General features: G+C 35.6%; 1 protein-coding gene across 2 annotated transcripts in view; it reads left to right on the plus strand.

The window, feature by feature from the left end:
- ANAPC10 (anaphase promoting complex subunit 10) overlaps nucleotides 1-14,863 on the plus strand; it is a 53,892-nt gene extending 39,029 nt beyond the window's left edge. For both annotated transcript variants that reach the window (XM_019730764.3, XM_019730769.3), the window contains exon 5: nucleotides 14,484-14,863. In XM_019730764.3, the coding sequence (XP_019586323.1) occupies nucleotides 14,484-14,714 (231 nt within the window). In that variant the 3' untranslated portion in view covers nucleotides 14,715-14,863. The remainder of the gene's footprint in view (nucleotides 1-14,483) is intronic.
- The last annotated feature ends 8,919 nt before the right edge of the window (nucleotides 14,864-23,782 follow it).

Genomic DNA, 23,782 nt, shown 5'->3' on the forward strand with positions numbered 1-23,782 from the left:
TAAGGATGCAGCATGTTTGCCACCCTGCAGTCTTGCTTCATTTACCAATATAAGACAAATATTGTCAAGAGCACCATTATATCCTTGAATCTAAAGTGGCTTTTGGTTGGTTCATTGGTTGGTTGGTTGGTTGGTTGAGGTTGGGATTTGTGCCAGAGTGGGGGAAGGGAGGAATGTTGGGAGGCTACACACAGAACAGTCACTCCATGATAAATTTTGACAATTTCTCCAATCTCTCTCTCTCTCTCTCTCTCTCTTATCTTTTTTTTTTTTTTTTGGGGGGGGGGGGTAATGATGAAAACCATGTATTTTGTTAAAGAAACCCCAGAGTAATATATCAATCTTTCTTAAAGAAAGCAAATATTTTTGAATGCTTTAAGAAGCTTAGTGAACCAATCAATATCAGAGCTTGGTCTTTAAAGGGGGGTGTGGGGGGAGAGAGAACTTTAGCTTAAAACTCATTTGGTGGCTGTAGGTCCCCAAAGTTAGCTATGAGAAACTGCAGCAGATATCAGCCTTCATTGGAATACTGTAGGAGGGTGATGACATTCCTGTTGCATTTTCTTTTTTAAAAAGGTATCTTTTACATTGTAAGCAAACGACAATCAAATTGTTAAGTGGGCTTCAAAAATAGTAATAAAAAAAGATTTATAATGGAAAGAATTGATGGTATATTTCACCTAGAGTAAGAAAGACAATGTGTAATAAGGGATTTTGTGGTTTTACAGCTCACTGCATGTGTTTGAAAGCTGTTCTCTCAGCAACGTGGGTGGCAGGTTATGCTACCATATAATGTATTGTAGTTGGCTCTCCACACTTGTCAGGGTTAGTGTTCAACCATTCGGAAAATTTTCCCATTGTTCTATCATGTGAACCAAGACTCATGTTGAATTCCCAATAACTTACAAAAAAAGGTTTAATTATAAAGTTTGAAATTTGATTACATCTTATTGTTTTAATACAGTGCTATATATTTTAGTATTTTATCTACTATTGCAATTATTTTTCAGTCAAAAAGATACCAAATCAAAACCTCATCTTATTCTTTAAATAGGTTTTACAGAAATCTGTATACTGAATCTTGCCCTTTTTTCTGTATTAACACTCTATTTCCATCTTAAGCATTTTGCTTTAGATGGACCATGGCTCTTGGCAGCTAGTGCATTTTTAGCAAATAATACTGTTTCTAGTAAGAGTTGCAGAGAAAAAAAAAACTTAGTGTGAGGTCCTTGTAAACTGAACCTTTGGAACATTACTTTATTTCTTTTTTCCCCCTTTTGTGCGTCTTCTCTATTTGTGTAATGGTTATAAATTACATCCTTTGAAAAGAAGAATTAAAAACATTTTGTTTTGTTATTTTTATAGTTGATTTTTTTTTTACCTGTTATTTTAAAGATACACAGAGAAATAAGCAATTATGGTATTGAAATTCCATTGTGCCAGCACCTCCAGAGCATAATCCAAAAAAAACAGAAAGCCGCCTGCTGGGTTGTCTGCAGTATGCTTGTGTGAACATCAGTGTCTGCCGTTCACACATCATTTTTTTACTGAAAGTTCCTCTTGGAATAAAGACTCTGTGTTTTCTGAGTGTAGTGAAACATTCGTGGGTCCTTATATGTTAAATTTGTGAGGATTTCTGTTTATAGGATTAGTTGTCATAGATTTATATTCCATGATTGTCACTGGCACATCGAGAAGTAGAGAAAAGGCTTATATGTTTATATACTATAAAATAATGAAGAACTTTCAGTATCGAAGGTAAGAAATAATGAGCTTTTGTTGAAGATATAGATGAAGAAGGATTGATTTAAATATTGGCTTTGCCCTCAAAATCTATTTTATTTATAAAGTGAACTGTATCTTGGCTAGATGAATATAAAAATATAAATTTGTCCTGTATTTCCCTTGAAATTCAGATCTTAAATATGATGGCTTCTTGACAATATTGAGTTAATTTTTTTCAACTGACCTACGTAATCAACGAATGTATTAGAAAGTATATTTATGGATCCTTAGTTAATTTTAAAAAATGTTTTTATCTTATTCACTTCATTTTTATTGTTATTATGCTGCTGGGTGCCATATTAGATATAGATAGCAAACTTACAAAATGTAATCCACTGTGTTGGCAGTCTGAACCTTTCACTCAGACTCATAAAACATCAAAAAGAGAAAGAATTTACCAGATAACAGGGAATTTCGGTTTTAAATTTGGTGAAATTGAAGTTGATGCCCACAGTCTCCTTTAAGGTTTATTTGAATCGTTTAACATCATTTGTTTTTTTTCTTAGAAATTTCCACACAGAAGTTAATAAAAGAGTAAACATACATGTCTTTGCCGAAACTAGGTTTTTACCCATTAGAACTATTTTTCATTGAGAGATAATTTCAGGCTTGTTTGTTTCTGAGTTTTACTCTGAGTTTCTTGACCAATTAAAATGTACTTTTACATTTCATAATAATTGTATCAATCTTTTAATTATTGTTTCTTCTGATTATTAGAATGAGATTACTGTCTATGTGGGACCAGTCATTACATTTAGTCAATAGGTCCAGTAGGCAGTGACACTTGCTAATCTCTCACCTGGTCTCCTCAGTTTGCTTTGTATTAGTCTTAACCTTTCTTCAGTCCTATATATGGAAGAGATTGTCACCTAAATAAGATATGTCTCACGTGCGCCTCCTGGAAGGGGAAGTAAAAGCATCAAGTCCTTAACCTTCTAGTTTTATAAGGGCCTAAGACGCCTGCGTCTCCTGATTGCCACGAAGCCTAATTGCTCACAGGGCAACCTGGCACGCTGCCATTTCCCCACTGAGCTGTTGGTTGGTACTTGTGAATAGAACAAAAATGTCTTTGCTTTTTCTACTCACTTGTTGCTGACTGCAGTTTTAGGAAACAAGTTAACATTTTTCTCAAAATGATAGTAATTCACATCAAGATGAAGTCAAACTTCATAATATCTAAGGCATAAGTAGTAGAGTTAGTTTAGTGCTTTTAAAATTCATGTTAAATAAAATTTATTACTTCTTACTCCAAATATTCATTTTGTATAATTCCACCTTAACTATTCTAGACAGCTGTTTTAGATTTGGATAAATACTTTTAAAAGTAAATTATGAGGTGGATTTTTTTGTACGTTTTGTACTTTTATAAACAAATTTTGTTATATATGAATTATGGGACCAATGGAAATCACAGATCTTGCAAGCAAAGTGTGTGTGTGTGTGTGTGTGTGTGTGTGAGTGTGAGTGAGTTCAGCTGTTTTGAAAACCTGTCATTGGGAGTACTAGAGATGTTTGCATTCAATTTTTAATATAACAGGAGGTGTATATTGAGTTTTCACCTCTGCCTGGACCTGTAACAAGAACTTCATGTTTTCCCGTTGTCATGCTTTACGTCTAGGTACCATAACTAATAAGAAACAATGAGTATTGCGAGACTATTACACAGTTGAGTTACTTTCTTCTTTTCTTCCCAATTCCCTTCAGAGTTCCACATCTCTTTAAAGCATATACAGGATTATAGATTTTTGAATTGCCAATATTTATTCGCTTGTACTCACCTCAGTTATAGTGTTATTTTTATTTTGGACAGACATACTTTAAGACTATTTTATTACTTTGATATTCAGAGTCAAAGCAGGGAAATTACTTTCAAATCCTGACATCATCTTTCACCAGCTACTGGGTAACCCTTAGCAAATTACATAACCTCCCTATGAACTTCAGGTTTCTTAGGGATATGGTGTTGGGATGATTAAAACAAATGCATATTAAGGTCCTGGCATATGATAGCAACTCAATACATGGTAGCTAAAAAGAGCAAAGCCTTGAAAAGTGGTAATGTTTTTATAGGCTGTAAAAGCACCCCCTAGTATGCTTTCCTATGTAATCTCATGAAATTGGGGGGTTTTAGGTACACAAAACTATTGGATATACATTTATATTTTTGAGTTGATAAAGATCCAAGAGCATGGGCTTTGGAGTCATCTACTGGAGTTTGAGTTTTATGCTCTTGCACTTGACTATGAACCTTGCAAAGTTAGCTTCTCTGTGCCTCAGATTTCTTGTGTATAAAATAAAGATGAAAATAGTCTACCTCATAGGGCTGTTACAAGGCTGGATTAAAATCAGTACTGTTAAAACAATGCCTGGCAAAGAGAAGTGCTCCAAACATGTTAGTTGTTGTGAACTATTATTATCTTATAGGAAAGGAAAGATCATAAAGCCAGAAAACTCGAATGGAGTCAGCCTTAATTAATGGATATCTCTTTCATCCACTGCTAAATAATTCTCATTACCTTTTTTCCAATCCTCTTCAGAGCTCCACATCTTAAAATGTATTTAGGATTATATTGCAGTTCGAATTATGCTTTTTATTTATTACCTCCATATAGAATTGTGATACCCTTGCAGTAAAAATCTTTACAGATCTCCTAATCAAATGTATCTGTTGACTTTGTCACCTACTTCTTAAAAGTCTTGTCTGAGTTTTTTTTTTAAAGTATGTTTTTATTTAAAAAAAAATTTTTTTTAAAAAAGATTTTATTGGGGAAGGGGAACAGGACTTTATTGGGGAACAGTGTGTACTTCCACGGCTTTTTCCAAGTCAAGTTGTCCTTTTAATCTTAGTTGTGGAGGGCGCAGCTCAGCTCTAGGTCCAGTTGCCGTTGTTAGTTGCAGGGGGCGCAGCCCACCATCCCTTGTAGGAGTCGAACCGGCAACCTTGTGGTTGAGAGCTTGCGCACCAACCAACTGAGCCATCTGGCACTGGCCCATGTGGGAATCGAACCGGCAGCCTTCAGCATTAGGAGCATGGAGCTCCAACCGCCTGAGCCACTGGGCAGGCCCTGAAAAGATTTTTCTAAAGTCTTCATTGCTATACTGAGCATTTTTGAAAGAGGTAATTGGGTCTCCATGTATCCTTCTGCTTCAACTGGATTTTTAAAATAAGCAATTATTTACTTAGTTTTTAAATGATTTATATAAAAAGCATTTTATAGTGATTCTTTGGGATCTTAAATTCCTGATTCTCCCATCTATTTTTCAGTGGTTTATAATCCAGTGGTAGGCCATCAAATAGCCTGTTTCCTTAGATATATTACTGACATGTATACCTAAAGGCTGCCTTTAACCTTTCATTGTTTTGAGTATTTATTTATTATCGAGATTTATGGTCATAGAATGACAGTATACGTTTTTGCTGTACCTTAAAAATTACACACACGAAAAGCCTCATTTGTTTGTATTTGCATAAGGTTTTCTCATTACTATTGCACATACTTTTTGTTCTAGAATAAAATAAATTAATGTAAAATGTCAAGGAAATATGCATTCGTTTATTTTAGAGCTCATCTAACAGCAAATTGTAATGTACCTGGAGTATCAAGGACTTGGTAAAAGCTAAACCTCATTTATAGCAGAGGTTCTGCAGCTGTGCGCTGGGGTTTCTGTAGTTGTTTCTTTTGTGTGCTTAGCGCTCCCTCCTCCCCAAAGTTCATGAAACACACATATATGGTTTATATGCGTATATAACTTTTTTTAATGTAAGGAATAGAACTTTATGAGCATCCCAGAAGGAGTATGCCCTCATCCCTTCCCTATCACAGCCCCTTCCCTACCCTTTAGAGGTAACTACTATCTGAACTTTTTGTGATAATTTCCTTAGCATTTTAATATTTTTACTACCCTTTTAAGTTTATTTATACTACCGTAAAACGTGTACATAGGTTAAGTCTGAAAGGACTGCAGTAGCATTTATAAGAAATAGCACATCTCTCCCTATCCCATATGCTCCGCCCACTCCTTGGGAGCAATCCTTAGTTATTTTAGCCTTTTTTGTGTGTATTTGCTTCCACATTTCTAAATAACATATGTACACAGATATCTGTAATAGATATGTACAACTCTAAATAATATATGTGTACATATCTATATTTAAAGACATGATATCTTACTATGAAACATCAGGATTTAGCTCTTCAAGCCTGTTTCTTCTCTCATATACTTACCTTTCTTCATCTTCCTAGTATAGTTTTTTTTTGTGGTATTTGCTGAAATCGTTATACACATTTTCATTATTATGACCATATAAGTATTGTTTATATCTGATTCATGTCATGTCTAATGATGAAATTTTCTTCTTAGGCATTTTATTTTTTCTGGAATTAATACTTGCCTCATTTTTTTCTTAATTTTAAAAATGTTACCAAGTCATCAATATATCCCTAATTCTCTGATAGATCTATAAAATACCTCTTGAAACAGTCACATATACTTTCTTGGTTCCACATTTTTTTCTTGGAAACATCCCTCCTGGACTTGCAGCTCAAATACTGTGTCAGTGTTAGTTCTATTAGAGAAGCAGAGCACTAGTGTGTGTGTGTGTGTGTGTGTGTGTGTGTGTGTGTGTGTGTGTACAGCATAGATATATGTATGTGTATATATATGTGTATGGGGTGGTGGGTCGCAGTATGTAATAAGGGATTTGTTACAGGGATTTGACCTTACACAAGTAGAAGTTGGTTAAATAAATCTTTAAAGCTGTTTCCATGTGTGATGCTGGAGCTTGAAGTCTACAGGCCTGGCTGCTGCCCCATGACAAAGAGGTGAACCAGCAGATAGTGACATGTGTGATCTACAAGAGGGCTGACTTCACTTGAGTGTAAACACCAAAATGGCTGCTACTTCACTTCTGCCCTCCAGATCTTGCATGGAAATATCTCTTGTGTCCCACCCAACCAGAAACATGCAAGGAGGGAATTCTGGGAAATGTAGTTTAGGCTAGCCAAGGTGATACATACAGAGCCACCACAGGTGGCCTAAGAATGTTTCTCTCAGATCTCTGAGCCTAGGGAGTAAGTGACTGATGGCCCAGCTGCTGCTCTCTGTAGTTCATTACCACATTAGTGTCCAGGCCGTGCCTTCCACAGTCTTTCCCCAGCCAGTGAGTGAGCACAGCAGGGTTACTAACCACTGGCTTACTCCTGGGGACTCTGGAGTCTCCGGACAGGCTGCCTGTGCCAGGAGTCCCTGAAGCGCTGCCACACTTCCCCTAGACCTGCACTGCAGTCTGACACGGATCCACCCAACCTTCCTTCTGTGTCTCCTTCCCCTGGGCTCAGACCTGCGTCACTGTCGGACAGCTCTGCCAGCCTCCTCCGGCTCCCTCCCCATTTTCTCTCACAGACGTTTCCCCTAATACATTTCTGGTATGTCTGTTCATGTCTTGGTGTCTGTTTCTTGGAGGACCCAAACTAACAGCTGTCTCCTCAAGACATCCCTTCAACATCATCCTGGGAATTCCCTTCACCTTCTCTTTTGGTAGATCTCTTGTTTCCTGGATCCAAGGTCTTTATCTTTCTTGATTTACTTCCTTTTTTGATGGAATGTATACTCCACATGGGAGTAAAATTGTTGAATCCTTGCATGACTGAAAACTTTATTTTAATCTCACCCTCGAGGGATGATTTGGCTGGGTATGGAATTCTAGTTTGGAAATAATTTTGCATCAGAATTTTAACCACATTCTCCATTATCTCATAATTTTCAGTGTAAGTGTTGAGGAATACAACGCCACTTTTTATTTTTGATGCTTTCTTTTGAGTGTGATCTGTTTTTCTTTGTAGAAGCCTATACTTACTCTCCTTATGCATCATGTTCAGAAATTTCACAATGTTATGCCATACGTGTGTGTGTGTGTGTGGTGGTTTTTTTCACTGTGCTGTGTGCTCAGTCGATCCCATCAGTGAGGAGACACATGTGCTTCAGTTCTGGGAGGTGCTCTTATGTTCTTTGATATTTTCCTTCTTCGTTTTCTCTGTTGTCTCCTTCTGACTTCCTATTTGTTAGCTGTGATACCTCCTGTGTTGAGCCACTAATTTTCATACTATACCTTTTGTTTCCTATCTTTGAAGCAGTTCATTTAATTTCAGTTAATTTAAAACAATGTGCATGCACACACGACAGATGACCCATTTTAAATGAAATACAATTAATATCTCTTTGCCATCTCTTGATCTTGGGAATATTTTCAGAGTCAGTTTCCTTTACAGTATAAATTTATTTTTACATTATTGCAGATTATATAGCTGAAATGTAGGTGAAGGACTATTCAAGATAAGGCTGAAGAGGTAAGCAGGGACCAGCATTGGTTCTAGATCTGTACTGTTCCCTTGCTGCTTCCTTCAGAAGTTATCTCTTAAAACGGAGATATAAAATTTTAAATCATCAGCATATGTCCACTTGATATTTAGACAGTGATACATGTCTGAGCCCAGGAAAAGGAAATAGGTACCTGAAGTCATGGGTCTGGATTCAATTATATTGGATAATTGTGTAGATTAAACTCTGTATTGTGAGACTAGTTTTAGGACAGAACTAGGAGGAATACAGCACTTAAGGAACAGACAGAGGAGTCTCCAGAGAGACAAAGAAGAGATGAGAAATCAAAGATGAGAAGAGAAGAGGGAGGAGGAATACCTGAAGAATGTGAAATCACAAGAGGCCATGAGAAGAGAACGTTTCAAAAAAGAGGTTTCATCAAGTGATGTAGAAAGGATAAAAAGGCTTGAACTAAAAAGGATCCCATGGATTTAGCAATAATGAATCTTATTACCTTGCAACTTTCCTGTGAGGAAAGTATAAAAATTACATGGGAATAAAATTACCCTGATTTTGTTTTTTGTCTACAAAAATGACAATTTCATATGATTTACCTAACAGTTGGAGAAGTAAAGGTGTAGGAAGGAGAGGTAATTTGCTTAAACTCATGACTAGAAGTGGTAATTCAAATCTCGGTCTTCTTTTGACATTGGATCTGATGTTCACGCCTCTGTACTACATATTTTTATCTATTGTTGTTTATTGATTATTCATTTACTTAGGTAAGACTTTTAGCCTTCCTTTTATAACAAAACCAAGGCATAATTTTATTATGTATGTATACATATTTTATATTTCTGGTTTTATTTTTGATAATAGTTAAATCTGGTTAATTTGGGAAGTCACTTTTTTTGTTGTTGTCCAAAAAGTTTTTTGCAATTTCTTCATAACATTTCTTTACCATTTTGGGCTTTTGGTGAAATTATTATTTTTTAATTGACATTGACTTCAAATTAATTCAAAATTGTTCATGTAGGTCAGTAGAACACTATATAATTCTTCTCATTTGTTAGGCCTCTTTTTAAAAAACAGGTTAACTTTAAGACCAGTTAAGCTATGTAATCGTAACTCTTCAGGGACTCTTTCTGGAGTAAATTTCTCTGTATAGAAACTTGTTCTGACTTGTCCAAAACTGAATGTCTTGACTACCTGTAGGAGGAGTGACTGATTTTGACCTTAAAGTCACCTTCGTAGGTGGTCGCCTTCTTCACTAGGGCAAGAGAGCTTGCTTTCCATACTGAGCTCTTTGAGTCAGATTCTGTCTTTCTTGTTAAGCTGCTTTTGTGGTATCCTTACTTTTAACACATTTGAAATTCGTGAAGTTTCTTTTGGATCATATTTGACTTTCCTTCTCTACAAGTAGGTCATCATTACTGTAACTGGTTCTGTTCCTTCCTAAGTGAAAGGATGCTTAAAATTCCAGAATCTGCTGCTTCATGTGTCGACAGTTCTCATATTGCGATCCTGTAGAATATCATCAAGTCACAACTATGGTTAATGAAAGAGGAGAAGGTAGTGAGAATAGGGAGCAGGGGACAACTTTTGTGAAGTAACTATCAAGTAGTTGTTCCTTCTGTCATTTTATTTTCCAGCGATATGTGATTAGCAATAGGAAAAGCCATGTAAACAACTTCATATCTCATATTTGACATAATTTTTGTTGATGATTTCTGCTTTTTTTAATGTAAGCTTTGTTTATGGTGGAGTTCGTACTTTAATCAGTATTTTCTCGGAGGGGTACACCTGTCCTTAAATAAATAGAGGTAGTGACTGATTAAATTGACTAAACAAAATCATGGTCACGTAATGAAATGAAATGTTGAAGAAATACTTATTTCAAATTAACACTAGGAATTGTCTCAAATACTCGTAAAATCTTAGACATTCTTTAGTGTCGAATTTTCACCAGCCTTATATAATTTTTTAAATATTCATTATTCATCTGCCACCCTTGTATATTACTTTTCTATTGCGGTGTAACAAAGTACCTTGAACTTAGTAGCTTAAAACAACACATATTTATTTTTTATTTATTTTATTTTTATTTATTTTTTTAAAAGATTTTATTGGGGAAGGGGAACAGGACTTGATTGGGAAACAGTGTGTACTTCCAGGCCTTTTTTTCCAAGTCAAGTTGTTGTCCTTTCAATCTTAGTTGTGGAGGGTGCCGTTCAGCTTCAAGTTGTTGTCCTTTCAGTCTTAGTTGTGGAGGGCGCAGCTCAGCTCCAGGTCCAGTTGCTGTTGCTAGTTGCAGGGGGCACAGCCCACCATCCCTTGTAGGAGTCGAACCGGCAACCTTGTCGTTGAGAGGATGCACTCCAACCAACTGAGCCATCCAGGAGCTAAGCGGCAGCTCAGCTCAAGGTGCCATGTTCAATCTTAGTTGCAGGGGGCACAGCCCACCATCCCTTGCGGGACTTGAGGAGTTGAACTGGCAACCTTGTGGTTGAGAGTCCAGTGGCCCATGTGGGACTCGAACTGGCAGCCTTCGGAGTTAGGAGTTAGGAGCATGGAGCTCTAACCGCCTGAGCCACTGGGCTGGCCAACACATATTTATTATCTCATAGTTTCTGTGAGCCAGGAGACTAGGCGTAGCTACATAAGGCTACAGTTAGGCTGTGGTCTCATCACAGGCTCGACTGAGGAAGGATCCACTTCCAAGCTCACTCAGGTACATGTATTTTTAAGCACATAATGTCAAGTATCCTATATAGCTTAGCATTAATTTCTTCATCTTTAAATGTATATATCTTTACTGAGTTACCAGTTATTTTCTGTCATTTACAACATTCTCTTACTATCTTTAGTAAACCATGTTATACATTTTGTGTACGAAACTATTTTTAAACTACAATATTATATAAAGCTTTATATAGATCTTGGTCAGGCACATCATTAGATAAAATCCAGAATACAGTAATAAATTGTATCAAAGAACTGTTCTGACAGGCAATCGATTTGGCAAGGTGGGGGTCACTGGTGACTTTTACAACATTGGTTTCAGTGGTGGGGACAAAAATTCAAATAGGAAGGGGATAAAGGTAACTAGCAGGTGAAAAAATAAAAAAACAAAACAACTTTTCAAGTGCATAAATATATGGAGAAAGGAGCCAAAAGGGGAGATGGTAGAAAGAAAGAACAAGGAGGAATATAGAAAAAAATTATATCTTAGTGGTGATGAAATTTTCATTTATTGAGGTCCAAACCTGAAATGGGAGAAAAAAATTATTTTGACAAAATGTTGCCTTTTATTAATTCTGTTTAAGATATTAAAAAATAATTTTTTTTTGCTTAAAATATATTAACCTTTTAATCAGACACTTACAAAAATTAAATTTGTACATACTATATATACTTGAAATTTTTTAAGTCTATGAAGTAACTTAAAATATGGCAATATCAGAATAATAGCTTTTTAGAGATGACTCTTTGAGAATTTCAAACTGGGCACAGTAGAACTGAAGTAGATACATGAGTTGGTGTTTGTGACTTCCAAGCAATATAGTCGATGGTGAAGCCATTGGAGAGATGTTAACAGCTATACATACTTTGTAATATATTTTTAGTGATTGAGATCAAGAAACTTTATGATACATTCCAAAGAAATAGTTTATTAATTGTATTTGTCGAATAATTTGCTGAACATTTATAGTTCTGTATATATTATGCCAAAAATTATACATGCTATAAAATCTTAATACAGCTTTTAATACACTGAAACACATAAAATATAAGTACTCTAAAAATAACATTGTGTCCGTCAGAAATATGGCTAAATGTGTCAAAAACATTCTATTAGTAAGGAGTTGAATTTAGGACCTTAGTTTTACTTCTTGTTTATCATTGAGATATGTTATTGTACATTTACCTGGAGAATAGATTATTTTAACCAAAAGTACTTTCTCCCTCTAAACTCCCATGCATATCTATTATAATAGTTTCCTATTTCTGCTATAACAAATTACTACACGCTTAGTGGCTTAAAACAACAAACATTTATTATCTTACAGTTCTGGAAGTAAGAAGTCCAAAATGGGTCTAATGGATTAAAATCAAAGTTTCAGCAAGGTGGATTCATTTCTGGAGATTGTAGGGGAGATGTGTTTCTTGCCTTTTCTAGCTTCTAGAGGCTGCCTGCGTTCCTTGGCTTGTGGCTGTATCACTCAATTTGCTTCTGTCATCGCATCTCCTTCTCTGTCTATCCTTCCTTCCTCTTATAAGGACCCTGGTGGTTCGGCCCACCACTGTAATCCAGAATAATCTTTCCATCCCAGGATCTTTAACTTAATCACATCTGCGAAGTCCCTTTTGCCGTGCAAGTTAACATATTCACAGCTTTGGGGCAAGGATGGTGGACATCTTTCTACTACACCTTTCTTCTTTTATTTAGAATCATTGAATGTTAGAGCTGGAAGGGACATTGGATGATAACTTGTTCAATCCCTTTACTTTATACGTGAAGAGATTGCATTCACTAATATCCAGAGTGGATATTAGTCTGCTTCTACTTTTTTTTCACAGTTTGGAACAAGGCCTTATTTGTATTTTGTATGCTTAACTATACTTAGAACAATACCTTGAACATTTTAAGTACTCAACAACTATTTGTGGCCTGAATGAATAAAAGCTTAATGATAGAAACCAGATATACCTGGTCCCTGAAGCACTCATTTTAAGTTATTGCTAATGGAAATTTGTAAAATGCCACTGACCAAAAATATCCTGACAGGTAGAGATTCAATTATTCTTATATTTTGTAGTTAAAAGGAGGAAATCATTCAGTGTTAAACACAATTACCTTTTTAAAGATTATGGTTCTCTTCCCCATCTCTACCCACCCTCTTTTGCCATAAAAAACAAAAAGAAGGAAAAAAAGAAGAGAAAGAATGAAAGAAAGAAAAAGGAAGGAAAGAAAGCATGAAGGGAAGGAAAAGAAGATACAGTGGCGTTCATTTAATTGTTTTTCCAGAGTAACTCATGGAATCCTGATTTTTTGACACTCGTTGCCATTTGATTATTGATAAGATAAACCTGTATTTTCTGTGATGCATATAGTCCATATGTGTTCAGTAATTAAGATAACTTAAAAATCAATATATTTTTTAAAAACTACTTCATAACTTTATGAAAATTTTTAGAAACTTCAGTTTACTTCCCCCCCTTCCTTTCCCCCCTCCCCCACCCCAACCCCAATCAAGCTATTGTTGTTCTCAGTATAGTTGTGGAGGACGCAGCTCACTGGCCCATGTTGGTATTAGGAGCATTGCGTTCTACCTGGCTGAGCCAGTTGGTCACTGGCCGTTGGTCGGCCCCTCATACTGGCCACCAGCCACTCACGCCGACCTCCGACCTCCGGCCGCTCATGGCAGCCCAGCTCCAGGTCGAGCTCTTCACAAATCTAGTTGTAGAGGGTGCAGCTCACTGGCCCAAGTGCGACCTCCGTGTTAAGAGCAGAGAGCTCTAACCACCTGAGCCACCTGAGCCGCCCAGCTGCCCCTCAGTCTACTTTGAACTTACGATTTTCTTTCCCTTGTTAAAGGACAGTTGGACTCTTCATTAAAATAAAATTAAAAATTAAAAAAATTAGTATTTCTTATTGAAAAACATTAAAAATCTAGATTTCAGGTTTAGATCATGATCCAGATTAGATAAATCACTATTTCCAAGGAAGAAAGCTTTGTTTCATGCTTATTTAATGACTGATTTTATTTTGTTAATATTCTCATAATTTATATAGAATCTGATTGTTATATGAGTTAGGATGTATTATGCATGGTCCTTGAAATAAAATATACAAGAAGCATAATGTTAGACTCTTTTCCTACTTGTGTCAGCACGGTCTTCTATTGGCTATATATATATATATTTCTACATGTCTAATTGTAAACTCGTGTGTTATACAAGTTTCCATAAACACTAACACTGCATACATGTTTTTTTTTATTTTGCATACTAAGATGATGCATGTAAAGTGCTTGACAACTGTAAAAATGTACCATGGTAAAAGTGCACAATAACTGGTAATGGTTATGTCATATTGTCATTCTCTCAGTGAGCAAGATGTTAATTTTAAGTCAACTTTATTTGTATTCTTAATAGAATTTAAAACTTTGTTCAATACAGTTGGCATACAATATTGTATTAGTTCCAGGTGTACAACGTGGTGATTAGACATTTGTATAACTCATGAAACGATCATCCTGATAAATCTAGTATCCATCTGACACCATACATAGATAAATCAACTTTCGAATGTATTTCATTATAATAAATTATATTAGTTGGGTGGAAACCTAATATGACTTTTCTTTTCCTGGCAGCAACTTGAATTGGTGGAACCAAGTGGCTGGATTCACGTTCCCTTAACTGATAATCATAAGAAGCCAACTCGCACATTCATGATACAGATTGCTGTTCTAGCCAATCACCAAAACGGAAGAGACACCCACATGAGACAAATTAAAATATATACACCAGTGGAAGAGAGCTCCATTGGTAAATTTCCTAGATGTACAACTATTGATTTCATGATGTATCGTTCAATAAGGTGACTGAAAACAACAAAAGTCATTAAACATACTTTTTCTCTTGTCAGAAAATATTATATCTGGTATCTTTATTGAAAAAGCATCAGTTATTTTATAATGTTTGCATTGAAAGTTATTTTATTACAGCTTTAATAAAGAAATTTTGGGTCATACTATCTTTATTTTCTTTAACATATAATAAACCTCAGTATTTTACATTATTAAAAACGGGTTTGAAGCCAATCATTAAAATTTTACTTATAACAAAAGAACCAGTTGAACTGAAAATTTTAAGATATATATATGTATATAATGTTTTACTAACCAGGTGATTATTTCATATAGTGATCATGCATTAAAGTAATGATTTACTGCATGCTTGGGAACAAACCTATTTTATCAATAGATATTTAATAGGTCCAAATTCTCCTCCTCCTCCCCCTCTCCCTCCCCCCTCCCTTCCCATTGCCTCCCCCCCTTCTTCTCCCTTCTCCCCCCTCCCCTCCCTTTTCCCCTCCGCTTTCCTCTCCTCCCATCCAGATGAAGCTTATTCTTTTAATACTGGGCCTTTTTAAAAACTGTCAAATTAAGCTTAGCATTAGGTGTCTGATGAGAGCAACTCTGATTTGGGGAATATAGTTAATTGTGTCATAATTACTTCCATGAAATACTTTTAACCCTAGGGTTGTCTATATCCTGATATCATGGCAGAGACTGCCAGTATAATCTGTTTATTCTAATTCTAGTGCTGCTATAGAAGAGTTAGTTTCAAATTTGTGTCTGACACTGAAGCATTCCTGAGGGATAATATGTCTCATGAAAATTTTAAAAATGTTTGAAATTATTCTTTATATAGAAAAAGATACTAAAGGAGCTTAAAAGTGTTCTTTTCCATGGTTTAAAGTGAGTAGACTTAGTTCTGTGTACCCTTTTCTGTACCTGTTACTTTTTGGGAGGAGGATTATTTAGCCACAAAACTTCCCCAGATTTGGGAAAGATTTCTTGGTGGTTCTTGTATTACTGGATAGACTGAAGTCTTAAATAGTAAAGTTTAAAAAATAATTATTTTTGCTTTATTCTAGCAAAGTACTAATTTACATGGATACTATAAAAAAAGTTTTCACTTTTTTACTCAGCAGAATCCCTGCTGTTCTTTCTGGGTTTCACAAAGATTTCGGCGTGTGAATTTTGTTGTCTGAAGAAGTGTGGTAGGTCACCAAATGGTCTGTAACCAGACTCCTTTGGGGTCAGCAATTAATCCTAGTATAGATGTGGGATACTGGGAATGGTAGAAGAGAGGATTAAAGGAAAACACATGGATAGGAATTAAAAGCTAAGGAGAGAATTAAGGAAATTAGAATAGCAATATACACTAGGCACTAGAGTAGATGTTTTGCCTTTTTTAGTCTGATAAGGAAACATTCATGTAAACAAGAGTCTTAGTTTAAGAGACAGATAATTCTAATAAAAATATAGGAGATTTTATTAGTAATAATGTTACTACTTGCTGTTTTTTAAAAATTTGCTTAAAAGAAAAAAGGAGGAAGATGAATTACCATTTATACGATCCAGTCTGTTATCTCCTACTAATAGTTTTGCTAAGAGACTTCTAAAATTAAGAGGAATTAAGAAGAATGTTGAGAAAATCAGTATGCTTTCTACTACTTCCTTTCTTTATTTTTCATATAATAGTTGGCTGACCACCTTATTAGGTATTGAAAATGTGGTACCTGAGGTTTATGGAGATAATGCTTTCCTTTATTGTAAGCATTACTTAAAGATAGACGATTAAAGCATAATTATCTAAAGCAGTTGCATTTCTTTTTTTAAAGTACAGATTATATATTTGACATAGGATTTGTATCTAGAATAAAGAACTCTTAACAACTCAACCGTAAGAAGACAGTCCACTTAAAAGTGAGCAAGGAAGACATGATTTGTAAATAAGCATATGAAAAGATGCTGAACTTCATTGGAATTAGTGAAATGCAAATTAAAACCATAATGAGAGACCATTTCACAACCATTAAAATGACTCCAATTAAATAGATGATCACAGGGGTTAGCAAAGATGGAGGAACTGGCCTTCGTAGTGCTGGTGACGATGTAATGAATGTATAACCGCTTTGGAAAACCACTTTGGTTTGATAATTTCTTCAAAAATTAAACGTATACCTAATTATGTGACCCAGCCATTCTACTCCTAGGTATTTACCCAAGAGAAAAGATAGCATACGTTCATAGCAGTTTTATTTGTAATGTCTCCAAACTGAAAACAAACCAAATGTGGTATATCCATATAGTAGAATACTACTCAGCAATAGAAATGAATGAACAATTAATACTTGCAACAACATGGATAAATTTATTTCTTACTGTATAGGATCCGGGAATCAAAAACTAAGATTGAAAAGCCATTTTAACAGTTAAAACGACAGCATATTCACCGATTCATTTGTAATGAGTGTACATTTTTGAGTATTAGACAAACCGTACAGTTCTAAGATTTACATTTTTAAATTTCACATGTAATTTAAGTATGAGACACCTTTAAAATCACTTTATTAGCTGAGGAAGTATTTGTCACAAACTCTGTATAAATGCAAACTGTGGAATTTTAAAACAGCAATTCATTGAGTACTAATAAATACATAGCTCTAAAAAAAAACAAACACTAATAGGTACTGGGCGTTAAATTAGATGTAATAAGGAAACCAAGATAAATTTGATGCAGACTTTACTTTCCAGTTGCTTACAGTCTACAAGGGGAAATGATAGTTCTCTAAACAGCCAAGTCAGAAGTGAGGTGAGATCTCTGACTGCTGAATGGGAGTGCAGCGGAGGAGACAGCTGACTTCCTGTTTAGGAAGACTGAGGTGAAGCTGAGTGTGACACTGGAGGAGGTGGAATTTTGGAAAGAAAAACTGTTTGTAATAGCTAGTTATTAACTTTTCAAGCCTATTTGGTCCAGATTGTCATTGTTTTTATATGCGTAACAACAATTAATTTGAAACAGATGATTTATGTGTTCGGAATCCAGTGATGTTTTGCACATTTACTCTTATTTGAAAGGTTCCAGCGATTAAAACAGACAAATCTTGAAAAATAATTTTAGACACCATGCCTTCTGTTCTTTTAGCCATGATGACTACTAATTTAGTAGAGATTAATACAGTGCAGTATAAATTTTTGAGTATAAAATTTTATGAGTCAAATACAAATATTTGACACATTTCTAGTGTTTTGGAAAATTGTTACTGCTCTAAAATTCTTAATAAGATGTTGGCTTAGTATTTTTTATTGGATTCTTGATTATGCGTTTATTTTATCAATTACCACTTTAAAATGATAAGATTTGCAAAATATGTTACATTAAAGCATTAGGGAAAATAATGCTTTGCAGTTGTGGTTCTATGTGGACACTTTTGCTTTGTGGATCTTTTACATCAAAATTATCTTCTTTTGTCCATGTTCTGGCATTCCCTACTATAACTGTAAAGTGTGGTGTTTGGAAATTTTCCTGGGCAAGGCTATTGATCAGCCTTCCACAAGGTAGCTCTGTGTGCCTCATGGTCTGCATTTACTTGGATCTGTTTCTGTGCAGTGGTGTCTAGAAAGCCTTAGAAAGAGGAACATGATGAAAAAGAAATCCGGGATTAGTTTATTAATTATCCGTGATAACGTGATAACGATTTATTAACAATACAAACCTGAAGGCTAATTAATTAGAAAACCCCCCACTGTAAATCTAAGAAAATGTCTATAATCAATGGCAATTTTATATGAAAAGTTGAAATTAGTTCTTCGTACTATTAATCTGTTTTTCAGTTTTATCTGAAAGTATCCCTCCTTTATTCCCACCACCATTGTTCATCTTTTGTCCTTTCTGGTTAATAGAACCAACTTGCTATTTTGCAAACATAAGCTAAATTATAAGTCGACCGGTTTAGGAGAGTTCTACCTGCTTATGAAACCTTTTTCTGAGTGAATTTCTATTTCAGGAAATGGTATTTCACATCATGTATAATTTAAGCTGTAGCATTTATCATCGCAGTCATTTTTAAAAAAAATTTTTCATAGGCCGCCCCCCATCACAGTCATTTTAATTGCTGCGTTTGTGGCAGTCAGCTTTCCACTGATGCAATTCAATGATCATCATAAGATGTTCTTCTGTTAGGCATTTGCTTTTCTGATGTTGAGAGCAAATTACGCTTCTCCTCCTGTGGTCCTGGAAATAACTCCCCAAACTGTTTTTATAGACTTTCTTCTAAGACTAGCTCTCCTCTTTACCCTGGCATTCATCTATAGCTGGACATCCAGATTTTAACAGATCATTTCCTGTTATTACTACAGCAGTATCAAAATACTGATCACTTACCAAGAAGCAAAGTATCCAAAAGACTGAAGCAGAAAGTTCAGCCAGCTGTTTGTTTTCAACTGTGAAAATTTATAAGAATCACATGTTAAATGGATATGGAGACAAAACGAAGTAGAAATAGAGGGTAGCCTCGGTAATAGGAGAATGACACTAATCCACTCGACTGTTGTTATAACGTACTCAGGTGCTTACCAAAGACAAAGCAAAGGAATTTTCCTATTTATTTTAAAATAGTGCTTATTTTTTAAGCATTTAGTAGCTAATAGGAGATGCAAAGAACCTAGGCTTAAGAAGTTTTCTTTCATTTTTTTTAAGTCATCCAGTCTATTTAGAAATTATCAATTGTTTGGTGTAATTTTCTGTAATTAGGTGTAATTTTGACTCCTTGCCTTCATCTTTTCATCCTCAGTAACCCATCTCCACATTAATTATCACTTTTAGTTTCACCCCATTCACATCATTCTAGGCCAATTGTGGGAAGCTCCCAGATGGACCATTAGGCTTTATACTAAAATAAAAGTAACCAAACAGTATTTCATCATATGGCTTTCTGTAAATACCTAAACTAACTCCATATTACTTATATACATCTATCTGTATAAATGAACCTGAAGTCCTTTGGCGTCCCTTCAAGGCCATGCCTCTCCCCTACTTCTTTTATTACTTTTTTTCATTCTCAGATTCTCAGTCTTTCTGTTCTAGCCAAGCAAATATGCGTGTCTGTTTTATGCACCCTCATTTTTACTTTTTTATATGTAACATCTAATGGCCTTTGATCTTGTCACTATTCTACCAATGAATACCAATGTCCTGAGCAGAAAGTAGCTCAAAAGTCATACCCTCCAATGCCTTTACGTATCCGATTTTAATCCTATTTTTGTTCACTCTTTTATTCTAATTCCTCTCAGCATTTAATGTAAGCTGCCAGTAACTACTATATTAACATATGAATGTTATACTGTGTATATTGCTAACTCTTGAAGACAAGGAATCAGTCTTATTTATCGTCTGTATTTGCATTATACATTTCTCAACATATAGTAGGCATGCAGTAAATACGCGTTGCTTTTCTAAGATCTTCAGTTGATATCTCATTTTCATAAAATCACTGTCAGGATTACATTTAGCTATGAATGATAGAAATTCCTACCACAGTGACTTAAATAAGTTTTTATATTTCTTATATAGTAACAGATGTAGAGATCTGTGGTTGCTTTATTGGCCCAGCAGCTTAATAACAGCAGAGACTTGCTGAGAACTTTTAGGTCATTTTCTCATGGTCAAAAGACAGTTGTTGTAGTCCCAGCTGTGACATTGGCACTTGAGAGAAAGGAGAAGAGAAGCGTTCATATCTGTCCTCCTTTATCAGAAAGGGACAAGTTCCCCAGAATTCTTCAGCATACTTACATCTATCTCATTGGTCAGAACTGGGTCGCATGGCCACCTCTGTCTGAAAGGGAGGCAGGTTTGGGAAGGCAGGGAGTGGGATTGTCGTTGTTGACTGAGGCGAATATTGTCTTCTAGGGCTAAACACATTGTCTCTCTGGGAAAAAAACAAAAGTAAAAAACAGTATGCAAGGAAGAGGGGAGAATAGATATCAGGTGGATAATGCAAAATATCTGTCATACACAGCCTTTCTAAGCCTCAGCATCTTCAACTGCAAACTGGAAATACTAAAAGCAGTACATCTCAGAGGATAACGTGGGATAATAAATGTAAGCACTTAGCCCAGTGCCTGGCAAATAGCAAGTATTCAATAAAAAGTAGCTGGAATTTGGTTGGTATTGTTTTGTGTTTGGTTCATGTAGTTTGATCCAAGAAATCTACGGGGGAGAAATGGCTGTTTTCCCTTCTCCCTCATGAGTTCTGCTAGATTTAGGAAGACAACTGCCAGTTCTGGAACACTGCATGTATGGCAACCTTGGAATCCCTTTTTGAGCAGCTGTATTACATCATCTGCTATATATTAACACCTCACTGTAATAGAAATTATTTCTATTTGCTACACAAAACAAGAATTTCTAAATTCTGCAAACTGTTACAATGAATGGGGGCTAAAACACCTCTTTAGCTAGGTTAACTACATTGTTTGTCCTTTTGAGCACATGCAAAAACCGTGTTTAAGACCTAATAAATAAGTTACCAGACAATCCACTCTAATGCGTCTTTAACAGCAAAAATTGATATAAGACTCGTAATATAAGACGGAGTCTTAACATTAATTTTTGCTCCTAAAGACGCATTAGAGCTGATTGTCCGGCTAGGTCTTATTTTTGGGAAAACATGGTATCAAAACTGTTTCTTGCATTTTTCAGTCTTACCAAAAAAGAAAACATACCCGATAAAACTTCTAATGTTGGAAGCTGGCATAGATGTTTAACAACTCTAAGTTCTTGAAGACACATGCTCATTACCAGAAGTAGGAAATGAGCATCGTGTGACCAGAGAATCTCCAACATACTCACTACATCTAACTAGTTCTAAGCCCTTACTAGGCCCATACTTCTGATTCTAGTTCTGAATTCCTCAGCTGCACATAGCTACTTCTTATTTCTGTTCTTTCTTGGCCCTTTTGGAATTTCATGATGAGCAGTATTTTTCTAGCTCCAAACTTGCCTCCTCTGAATGTTCTCTCAGGTCACTTTGGGTAAGTTTTCCCTTTACTTCGATCAACTGAACAGAAGTCCCTATTTTAGACTATCTCTAATAATATAACATAACTGATCATGTTAGTAACATGGTGTCAATGAAGAAAAGTAAATGCACTTGGCATATGACTTTTACTAAGGCTGAAAAGCATGCAATACATTTTATCAAGATAGGAGGGAGGAAATAATCCACAGTGTCATTTTTTAAATAAGGATATTTGATTGCTCATCTCTATCAAATAAAAAAGATGTTTACAATGCTGTGGTCAATTGTATTACATAAAGTTTCCAGGAGAAAAACACTGCGTCTTTTTGAAACAGTATACACTGTTGAATGCCTTATATCCTGTGCAGAATATGAATAAGTAGAAAACATGTTTCCTATTCAGAAAGAATTTATAGTCTAGCTGATGATGGCTAGGGACACACAGAGACATTCACACTCCATGCTGGTCGGATCGAGTAAAACAGATAAGTATTATTTTAATAAAGGCAAATCTCACCAATGCTCAGGATGGTAAGGAAGGTTCTTATGGAAGAGAGAAATTCATGTACGTAGGCATATTTGAAGAGGCCTTCCTAGGTTCTGTGCAAATTGAGAAATAAATAGTGAAGAGGAAGACCAAAATCTCACCTTTTTTCTTGATAGGTGACAGATTGACAGGTGTGTTTTTAAGTCTTAGCTAATTTGAGCGTCTAACAAAGAATCTCTAAGATTCGCGTCATAGCTGGTTGCACTGAAGGGTGGGAGCTCCCTCCAAGGAGGATGGAGTCACATAGTCTCAATTATTCTTCCTATATTTACCAATCAGATGTTTGCCTCCTCAGGGATGGAGCACAGGGCTGGAGAGAGGCTCAGAGTAGAGGAACTGAGCTTCCTTCCAGTTAGTGCTCGTTAGGAGTCGGGACGTTTCCGTAAATTTACACTGTGGTTCCAGAGCAATGTGTAGATTTAAGAGGAGAGAGATGAAATGGGAGGACATTTTAGGCAAGGAAAACTACCAATCTGTGGATGAGTGAGGAGACTATAATCAGATGACAGTACAACAAGATGTTACTACAAGTAACGTAACATCCTTAAGTTGCAGGATGGATCAAAGGTAGGGTCAGGTGGGGTGAAAGTTTAATCTTTCCTTGTTATGTATAGGGCAACTAGTTTTATGCCTGTACCCTTATGTAATTCTTCTATTTAATGCTGTATTAAAACTTTGGAGCCTTAAAGAGGCAATATGGGTAGCCTAACACGCACCACCATTATAGGTTGTGAAGGAGACTGGACTAAACGCTGTTTTTTGAAACAATTTTATGTAAATCAAAATATTTAGTGAATATTTGTCACATGTAATTATTTAAGGTTAGGCGGGGTAGAAGGCTATCAGAAAGTTGCCTGGGTAAAAAGTTGGGTGGGAATCTGTGCTTTCCCAAAGCACATTCCTTAGAGGATGATGCTTGTGGAATCATAGAAATGTCCACCCAATTTGAATCCATTGTTCCAGGTTTCGTCCTTCCATTCCAGAGATTTAGATAATACATGGCATTCTTAGAAAAATCCACTTGTAAGCAAGACCGTCAGAAATCATACACAGCTCCAAGTAAGGCTCTCAAGTGGCCATTACAAAAATATTTGAGTTCTTGGAATATGTCATGCTGTGTGTTTAAACAAAATCATCATTAGTAGGAACACAACTTGATTCCATTGGGTCCAATTTGTGCTTGTCTTACATCTAATTACTTTTGGATTCAAAATAATAAAGCCTTCTCTTAAAACTGAAGAAGTCTTCAAAACAGTATTATTCATACTATCCCTTTTAAACATGTCAATGGAAGCATGAAATCTACAGTGATATGAAGAAACAACATAGTGTAAGCGAAAGTTTTTTGCAGATACTCTTTGTGTAGTTAGTGAATATGACGAGTAAATATTTTAATGGAAAGATTCTGTATGTGAAAATTTTTCTCTCTTGCCAGCTAAGAGGAAGTAACTCATTACTATGGGAGTTATATAAGCACCTGACTCCTATCTACTGTAATCTGTGGCCAATTTTGTCAGCCTTTTTTTATGTGT

The sequence above is a fragment of the Rhinolophus sinicus genome, chromosome 15, assembly GCF_057876585.1.
Source record: "Rhinolophus sinicus isolate RSI-liver-muscle chromosome 15, RSI-T2T, whole genome shotgun sequence".
Lineage (NCBI taxonomy): Eukaryota > Metazoa > Chordata > Mammalia > Chiroptera > Rhinolophidae > Rhinolophus > Rhinolophus sinicus.